The sequence below is a fragment of the Chaetodon auriga genome, chromosome 17, assembly GCF_051107435.1.
Source record: "Chaetodon auriga isolate fChaAug3 chromosome 17, fChaAug3.hap1, whole genome shotgun sequence".
Lineage (NCBI taxonomy): Eukaryota > Metazoa > Chordata > Actinopteri > Chaetodontiformes > Chaetodontidae > Chaetodon > Chaetodon auriga.
In genome coordinates, this window is record NC_135090.1 from 12,497,478 (window position 1) to 12,507,143 (window position 9,666).

The following is a 9,666-nucleotide window of genomic DNA, read 5'->3' on the forward strand; positions in this document are numbered from 1 at the left end:
GGAATAACCTGGTCACTCAGTATATTCAGGTGGTCAGCTGACCTCATTCTTTGGGCACATAATGTTGCTGAACCCAGACCTGACCAACTGCAGCAACCCCATATCAATGCACTGCCCCCACAGGCTTGTACAGTAGCTACTTGGCATGATGGGTGCATCACTTCATCTGCCTCTCTTCTTGCCCTGATGCGACTATCACTCTGGAACAGGGTAAATCTGGACTCATTAGACCACATGACCTTCTTCCATTGCTCCAGAGTCCAATCTTTATGCTCCCTAGCAAACTGAAGCCTTTCTTTCCCCGATTAGCCTCACTGATTTGTGGTTTTCTTAAGGCTACAGAGCTGTTCAGTCCCAAACCCCTGAGTTCCCTTCGCATTGTGCGTGTTTCTCTTACTTTCACTGTTAAACATAGCCCTGAGTTCTGCTGTTGTTTTTCTACGATTTGATTTCGCCAAACGTTTAAGTGATTTTCTTTCGACCACATTTCTTCCCACTATCCTTCCAGTTTTTAATAATGCGTTGGACAGTTCTTAATCCAATTTTAGTAGTTTCTGCAATCTCCTTAAACGTTTTCTCTTCTCGATGCATGCCAATGATTTGACTCTTCTCAAACAGACTAACATCTTTTCCACGAACACCGGATGTATCTTTCGACATGGTAGTTTAGGAAATGAGAAGCTACTCATTGCATCAGTTGGGGTTAAAACACTTGTTGCCAGCTGATCGATAATCGTCCATGCAGTAGTTATCCAATAGGAAACTCTTACCCATTTGCTAGCATAACACCGCGAATTGCTAGCTAACAGTGTAACTCTGACAGTACTATTTCCATCGGCTTGGTCGCGTTCGCAGACGTTAGCTAGTTAAATGTTTGCTAAGATAAACTACTAGCGGGTTCTTGAAACGGTAACGTTAACGCAAGTCTAAAACATTCTACGATGGATACTATCGAAACACCATACGACGAGGACGCTGCATTTATTGAATGCAGGGTAAGCTAGCTAACCTTAGCTTACATACGCTTAGCTTACATGCTAGCTAACGTTAGCTTACATGCACTGAATGAAGTTGGCGACTGCAAGGTTGGAGACCGAAATGCAGCGTGGCTCTTTCATAACGTTTAGTGAATGTGTACACTCATTTTCAGATTATTTTGGAACACCTAGTTAAACCTAATGCAGTCCAAAACAGCAGACCTGAGAGGAAGTAGTTTGCGTTGCTGTTGACCAGGACTGCGTTATATTAAGACACATTGCCATTGTATCACTCCCGTTTACAGCTATGAGGATAGACTAAATACCGCTTTAGTTTATCGATATGTACCAAATAAGCTGGCAATATCATACCATCGTTCGTCGCCGTGATACTGATCGATTAATGATCTCTGTTTTAATCCAGGTCTGTGATAAATCCATAAGAGGCGAGACCTTGTACAAGATACACCTGACTACACCAGGACATATAAAGGTACACCGTACAGACAGATATGTAATCTGTGAAGGCTGTGTTGAGTACTAACCCAGCTTAAACGCCTACTGATGGACTTAAACCTGAGTGGCCATTAAGCACTTAACTGTGACTGGTGTTTTTACCATGGTGTGCTGTTTTTTCTCCTTCATTCAGACATAGGTCTCCCACAGGTTCAAGAGAAAACTCAAAGCAGGAAAGAGGGAGCATCCAAAAGTGATATTTCACTATTGTTCAAAATCATGAGCAACATCTGGGGACTCTTTTCAGGCTTTCTGGTTGTCCACATGTGCATAATATCTCAGCAACAACTTGAGTGAACTTCTTCAGATGTGGCACAAACGTTCACTTGGACTGAGGGACTGAATAACTAAAGTGATCAGTCACTTCTTTAGCAACAACAAGCAGCCAGGGAAAATGAAGGCTTACCAACATTTGTCTTGACCATCACAACAACCATGTCCTACTCATTTTGGAGGAGCACCCTGTCCTTGAAGAGTGTACCTTGCAGTAAGTTTATGGCAACACATTTAGGTCAGACTGACCTATGCGACTTGTCACTTGTTTCATCGTGTCACGTCATCATATGTAGACAGTTGTGATGGAAACAACTAGTTTGCACGAACAGCAGCTTTTTGTGTTTTTGAAAAACATGCTGTGTAACTACATTGCATCACAAAATGTCTCTTTTCAGTACTTTTCTGAAGTATCCATTAGTTCTCTGGTGGACATCACCCACAGCAGTCAAGTATTGAGACGCAAGGCTACAACAACACAGCTTTTAGCCATGGTTCTTTCTTACACCACACCATTGGAATGGCTATTGGTGGTTTTTGTACATAACAACATGAAATCCTGCAGAGTCCGTTCATCTGGTCAAGCGACTTTTGTTCTGTGAAACAGTATTTCGTGGAAGAGATTCTCTGACTTTGTTCGCAGGCCCTTTGAGTGGTTTGTCTCATATTGAGGATGTTCTTGAGTCTTACCTGCACTTCAACTGAAACATGTTCTTGCAACTCCTTCTGGAAACTTTCCAGCCGAGGACCTCGTAAGATTTCTGGACATCTTCTGCTGCCGCTTTGAGTTGACCAAAAGCTGCTGTACTCCAAAGTAAAGTGCATGTAAATGTCGTAATCCTCTTGGATAAGAGACCTCGGGGAATCATGTGTTAGTGGGACGGTTTGACAACTGACTTCGAACTCAATGCTTTCACAAGGTCTACTCCTGGAGAGCCAGGCCTGGAGGACAAATGATGCATTAGCCTGGACTGTACTTTGACAGCTGAACATTACAGTTGTTAATACCTTGTCCACGCTGTGTAACAATAGCAGCTTGGCAGCAGCTTCAGACCTTTGTCCGTGTCTACACTGGAAGCATCTAGCAACAGTACTCCCCTGTGTTCAGCTACGTTTTTGGAAGAGCTCACAGCCCAATACACAACCACTGTGGTGATGCATGCAAGCAAAAGTTGCTTGAACTTTGGTCAACGTCATTTGGTCGTTTTCCTTGTGTTGAAGAAAATTGGATACCACTTCTCTGCATACACACTCATTTTCACCGTAAATATGGTCTTTAACAGTTAATCTAATCTTCTCCCAGGAAGGTGGCTCAATATATGTCATTATATTTAAGCATGACGTTCAAAAACTAACATGCAGGAGGACTCACTCCTTGTTCTTTAAGTACTTTTTTCCTCTTTCACTCACTATGAACAAAATCTAACTCAATAAATAAATGGTCAGGATATGTATCTATACTGCACCTCAGATGAGCTGTGGTTTTGGTTAACCATTATGTGTTACAGATATGTTGCCATGACACATCTTTCTCTGTCTGAAGCAGTGGTGAACTCTTACTACCTGTTTACCCAGCACTGATTGACTTAATTTTTATTGCTCTGCTTTTGTTCCTGGCAGAAAGAGGATGGCTTTGTTGCTGCGGGTAAGTAGATGTCATCTTCAGCTTTTTCATTTTGTTCTTCTTTGGCCTTCAGTGTATTTGCTGTCTGTTCTGGCAGGTAATGCAGTTCACACACAAAGGTAACAGAAGTGGCTCTAATCTGTTGCCTGGTTGTAATGGATGCCATTTTAAGTCTAGATCAGATCTAGATCGTTGGCAGTATCCTCTGAGAATGGCCATGAACTCAAAACAAATCTTTGGCTTAGGCCCTTTTGTTCCAATTAAGGACGGTCTTGGCTTACCTGCACAGAGTCTTGACCTCACCCCACTGAACACCTCTGAGATGAATGGCAACACCGACTCCGAGCCAGGCCTTATCGCACAACATCAGCGGTGAACCTCACTAACGCACTTGTGGCTGAAATGGAGAATATCCCTGTAGCCAGGTTCCAAAATCTTGTGAAGAGCTTTCTCAGAAGAGTGGAGGCTGCCATAGCAGCAGATTAATGCCAGCGGTTTTGCAATGAGATGTCTCACAATTGCACTAGTGGACAGCTTGGTTGTCCACATGCATGCCACAAAATGTATGTTGGTCAGTTCTTCAGCAGAGTTAGTTTGCACAGTGTCCAAGAGAGCCAAAATGGCTTAACAGCTGTTTAAATCCAGCATGTTTAATTGCCAGACTGATGCAGATCTCTAATAAATGAATTGCTGGAATTGGCGCATCACTCTGGGTATTGAAACTGGCCAAAGCTAGCCAGAATGCATCTATCTGGGGCTGACTGTCAGTTCAAATGTCAGCATGGATGACCTGTTGTGTTTTTATGTTGTTAACGGTGGAGGACAGGTGGTCCACTGTGCACCTCCTCTTGGGGAATGAAGTGGTTGCTCTTGGTAGCTGAAGCATGCTGGGGAAAGTGTCTGGAGGACAAAATCCTCAATGACTGAGGAATAGACAGCATTTTTCTCCTTCCCCTTTATGGATTGCACAAAAACAGTTATCTTAGGGTCCTCTGGTGTAATCCCATAATGTGCACTGGGATTCTGTGATGTTAGTGTGCAACATTAACTAGTTGGATGAAAAACCATTTGTATAGTAATCAGTCACTGATTGCGTCGCACGAAATGACCTCAATTTAGGCTGACAGGCTCACCCATTTACCAGCAGGAGAATGATTATAGAGCCACCACCTGGACTTGAACCAGCCCCAGATACAATGGCATCAGGGACTTGGATAGCAGGTGAGCCGGGTTCAGCATGCTGTGAGCTGGCATGGGGAAAGGCTCCTTCCACCGTGTGCCCCAGTCAGTTTGGAGTTGGTGGGCACAGCTGGCTGGCTCTGAGAACGATCCTCGATATTTAAGGACCTCTGTTTCACCTATATAGGGAGAGTTTGTGGACAGTTTTACATTTACACAAATTAGCTACCATCAACGAATGGTCTTCTGTGAGCTGGACTTGATGCTGGTCGGACAGGTTTGTCCTCTGCTGTTGTCCTGTTAATTCACCCATTATTCAAATAGGTTACACTTGCAAAAAACTGGTCAGCACAGGCTCACCTGTACCTACAAGACTGCCTCAAAACTTACTGTCACGATATTTGGCTCACTCTGGTGCTTGAACATCAGCGAGTGCACAAACACTCACCAACATCTCTGCGGTTTCACTGCAGGCAAGCTGATGCCCGCACCAGATGTCACATCAAACAAGCCGATGGTTTGATCCAACTTTTCTTTTGCATTCGTGTTATTTGCATGTGTAAAAAAAAACAGCCACAAAAATGTTTCCAAACAGGGACTGTGCACTTTTGCTAATGTGCAGCCTGAGGAAGCATGTTCCAGTTTTTCCTGTTGAATGTGGTGTACGCTCACACAGAAAGGTGGATTTCAGTTGAGTTGAGCAAAGAGCTGTTGCATGCTCATTCAACTGAACATGCGTATCTTTTTTTTGACTACTTTGGGGATTTTTTTTTTGGTTGTTTTTTGAAAAATAACTTTCCTCTGCTGTTAGCAATGTAGGTTAAACATCAGCATTTAGGTGTTCTTGTGATAAGGTTGATGTTACAAGAGGTGAAGGCTGTTCCCTTTTTTTGCAAAGTAAATGTTTGTATATCATAAAATCTTCTTGGTCAACATTCCTTTACCTGAGGACATTCGCACAGCAACACCAAAGAATCACGAGACAGAAGATTGCACTCCATGTCTGTCTCACAGAGATGACTTGTCTGCGAGTGTAAGTAGAGCAGAATTTGAAGACGGAAGTGTCCAAAGGTGAAACTTTGCAGATCATACATGAAAACATATGGTTACTCATTTGCCGGAGCCAGATTTCTGATGACAGTCTCTGAGCTGGAGAATTCAATCCTTTTGGCTTCGCTACAGTAAAACAATCTATACTCATGACATTTGGTGTCGTAAGCTGGAACGTGGGATCATTCACTAATAAAAAGCTCGAGGGAGATAGTTGTGACATCTAGCGCGTCATGAGGCAATTCATTTTGCAAACGTGAAAAAGGCTTCGTGCACTTGAGTTGGAACATGCACTGTACAAATTATACTTTTACTCTCTTTTGTCATGTTTTCTTTTGCTAACCGGCAGTGTTTGGATTTCTCAGGGCTTGCTGTCAGACATCAAACTGTACCAGTGTTTGAGGACATAATCCAATACCTGGATTACGTTAAGCTTGATGAGCCCATCATTGGTGAATAATTTCATACAATTTTGGAAGAAGCTTCATTTTTTTCAATGTTAATTTGATTTATATTTAGCTTTTTTCTGCTCTTGTTTCTTAGGTTTGAGCTATTTGGATGAAGTGCCTTGTAATGATCCACAAGCAGGGCCTGCATACACATGTAGGCTATGTCATCAGACTGCAAACCTCCCAGAAATGGTCCGTCATGTGATTGGACGTAAACACCGGCAGAAATATGTGGTAAAGCATCGTGAACATTTTTAGAAAAGTCCAGTTGATCTCTGAGTGTCTGTTCTGTTTTTTAATGTAGAACGCGGTACAAAGTGAGAATGCCTCACCTTTGTGTTTGTATAGGAGCTGAAACGGCCAGACTTGGTGACCTGGGATAAGCAGTCCATAATATCCCAAGGAGGAAAGATCATACGAGCCAGAGCAGAGATAGTAGAAAGACAGGATGGACGAGGGAGTCCTTTGGTGGGACATGCAAATTTCAGCAGCCACGCATGTTGAATATGAAAAATCACAACATAATAATTTTGAAAGTAATGCATGTGTTTTTTGTGTTTCAGCTGATGCCGAAAAAAGGCAAAACGGGCAAATTAAACATGTCAGCAGGTACACTCATACTGTGATTCTGTGTAGCAGAAGACATTTGATAAGATTTATTATATGCAATATTATTTTCAACAAATGTTGAAATGAACTCTGATATAAATCAGAAGAATTCTTGGGGGCCTAACTTCACCTTAAGTTGAACAGTTTATGATTCACTGCATGTAGCACATGGTTGAGGGCCACTGAAGCTGTCAAGGAGCTATTTATAGAAACCATGCCATTGAGGCCATACTCTTATATTTTACTTAAACTATGTTTACTTTTGTTCCCTAGTTCCCCCAACGCGGAGGCAAGATAGGGGCCGCGGTATCTTTCAGAGTTTGACCCAACCACAACTCAAGGGCAATCAAGATGAGTACTCTCACCAAGGGTGGTATCCCCCAGGGCACTCGGGTACAACGCAGTTCCATACAGAAGACCCTTACATGATGAACCGTGATAGACAGTTGCACCAACAGGAGGACGCTGGCAGCAATGACCGCATGCAAGAGGAACTGCAGAGGGCAGATTACAGGGAAAGTGATATGTACATGCCTGAGAACATGCACCCTGATTGTCCAAGGGAGTATGATGCAGAATATGTTGAAGATCCGCAAAGAAGAGCCGTGCTTGAGCCTGGTGGCGGTCCCATGTATGACTCGAGAGTGGAGGTACCCCGTGGCCAGGCTCAGCATGTGGAGTATTACTCCGAGGAGACTCCACCTGACAGAAGGCCCTACCCAGAAAGAGATCTGCTGAAGGAGTTCTACTCTGAGGAAGTTAGGCGTGGGCGAGTTCGTTCTGCCGAGTATCAGCCCTCGCAGCCGGTGTATCCAGAAGGCAATAACCGCCGGTGGTCTATGGACAGGGAATCTGGTAGACATGACGGTATGAATAGAGCAGGTAGGCAGGGGTCGAGTGAACCAGAGGCCAAGAGGAGGAGCTTTGCTGCACCCGCGGAGAGCGACTGGATGCGTGACCGTTTGTTTAATATGAACAGTGATTATTGCCCCGAAACAAGCCAACCACATCAAGAAGACGCAGTTGTTAACTCTGGGCCGAGCAGAACAGGACCCCTTAACCCCCAGAGACAAGTGGAAGCCACCAGGTCCATGTCTGACATCCCAGAGCCATTCAGGCGCTTCCTGAAAGGGGCCACGAAAGATGAGGGACAGTTGAAAAGAAAAAGAAAGAGTCGCTTCTCTGATGCCATGGCAGAGGAGGTGGAAAAGGCAAAGGAGATGTGAGTGTGAATGTGTCTGCTCTCTATGAAACTGGCCGGCTGATACCTCTTGAAATTGTTTTACACTGTTTGACTGAATGCTTTGTGTTTTCATCATCTTGCATTATTTTTCTGGACATGTCTTTTTTTTTTCTTAAAGGTTCAGGGATGAATATGGACCTCCAAATCCAAAGTTCGACTGTCGTCCCAGACCAGTTCATGCACCATTGAGACCTGAAATCCATGGATCACAGCACCCAGTCCTGTACACAGAATCACAGGTAGTTAAATGTAAAATTAGATCATTTGTTGTGATTAACCAGAAACATGCCAATATTTTATATTATACAAAATTTTTATATACTGCAGTGATGGCAAACCTGTTGTTTTTTTAGGGTCCACATCATACTGAAAGCTACCAAAGAGGAGGCAGTGAGTCAGCGGGTGTCTTTGATGTGCTGGTACGAATCTGTATTTGCAACACATGTAGCAGCAATGTGTTTGATATATGACCATTCACTGAAGGAAGGATCTTGTGTCTTTTTCCCTAGAAAAACATTGAAATTGAGAATGCAGAAGAGGCTGACTTCCTGAAGAACAAACTCTGTGACCTTCTCAAAGAATTCAGGTCCAAAAAATTAGAGAAAGCTGGGGTATGTATCACTCCGCACAACAGGGTCAGTCTTTCTAATTAAACATGCAGTTAAGTTCTCTGCCTCTCTCTAAAATAGTAGAAAAAAAATAAAATAAACATGTGTTTTTGTTGTTGTAGCAAAATAGCCACGGTCGAGCGGTCATCTCCAAGGACTACAACAGCTTAAAGCCGGACTCAGAGCTGCCTCCAAGACATCAGTATGAGACAGCGCTCAGAGAAGATTCAGACCTTCGACAACCAGAAGACCTCAACTTTAAAGAAGATCACAGAGGAAGAGGCTGGAAGCAGCGTGAGCACACACCTGATGAGCGGCTCCATCCTGTACGCGGGGAACCCAGACACCCAAACACAAACAGAAGCCGTTATGAAGGTAAAATGCATATGCACATGATTTTCTATATACTGCATACCAAACATTAATGGGTGAGTTCATACTCACTTCAGTCAGATTTGACAAAATATTCTTCATTTAAACGCTTCTTTCATTGAAGTTCTTGTTGTATTTTTCAGAGGTTTTTGGGCTGCCTGAGATGTCTCTGATGCCACGTGCTACCCATCCAGATGAGCCAGCACGCTATCCTGAAAGGTTTCAAGAAACCATGCAACCTCGGAAGTACCAACCTGCTGCAGGGGAGTTTTTGGACTCCCATTCTCCTGCACCTCCCCTCCATGTGGGTAGAGGGCAGAGGATAGACCGAGGCCCTCGGTACTCAAACAACCTGGACAAAATCACCTCCACACTCCTGGAGCTTGTGGCAAGGAAGTAGTCATCAAATGTCCACAGTTGTTGTGTGAGATAAATATCCATACTTTCAATGGACACCTGTGAATTTTTGTAAAAGTTCATTCTTTCTTTTTTGTTGTTTGCCAGTTATTTGCTTTAGGTGTTTGTAAAACATTTTGTTCTTGAAAAAATCAATTATGTAAACATTAAAACATTTGTCAACTGCAACTGTCATGTCTGTCAGTTCTTCATATTACTGTTCACCAGTGCTGAGATTAGAAGTATGATTGATTTTTGCCACATTAGTCTTAACTGTGTAGTATATTCAATTAAATAAATCTTATTTAAACTGAACCTAACTGATGTTTGTAGACATATTACAGCAGACATTTGTGAATAATGTGGTCCA

General features: G+C 43.1%; 1 protein-coding gene across 2 annotated transcripts; it reads left to right on the forward strand.

Annotated features, from left to right (window-relative positions):
- The first annotated feature begins 401 nt into the window (after positions 1 to 401).
- On the forward strand, positions 402 to 9,311 carry LOC143335308 (uncharacterized). 2 transcript variants are annotated; one of them, XM_076754608.1, is made up of 13 exons: positions 402 to 995; positions 1,402 to 1,470; positions 3,387 to 3,411; positions 5,985 to 6,071; positions 6,163 to 6,302; positions 6,417 to 6,536; positions 6,632 to 6,677; positions 6,951 to 7,899; positions 8,039 to 8,159; positions 8,274 to 8,339; positions 8,430 to 8,531; positions 8,651 to 8,903; positions 9,044 to 9,311. In XM_076754608.1, exons 1-13 carry the CDS (start codon positions 942 to 944, stop codon positions 9,298 to 9,300), a joined length of 2,289 nt encoding a protein of 762 aa, XP_076610723.1. In that variant the 5' UTR covers positions 402 to 941; the 3' UTR covers positions 9,301 to 9,311. The 2 variants fall into 2 exon arrangements, with proteins under 2 accessions (XP_076610723.1, XP_076610724.1); XM_076754609.1 differs by lacking the exon at positions 3,387 to 3,411 and having other exon boundaries at positions 760 to 995.
- Positions 9,312 to 9,666: the final 355 nt, after the last annotated feature.

What these genes read in the sequence shown, in the direction of transcription:
- LOC143335308 (XM_076754608.1), top strand. Translation starts at nt 942, where the DNA reads ATGGATACTATCGAAACACCATACGACGAGGACGCTGCATTTATTGAA. An exon ending in CTGCATTTATTGAATGCAGG is followed by an intron (nt 996 to 1,401) that starts GTAAGCTAGCTA and finishes GTTTTAATCCAG; the next exon opens with GTCTGTGATAAATCCATAAG. An exon ending in GGATGGCTTTGTTGCTGCGG is followed by an intron (nt 3,412 to 5,984) that starts GTAAGTAGATGT and finishes TGGATTTCTCAG; the next exon opens with GGCTTGCTGTCAGACATCAA.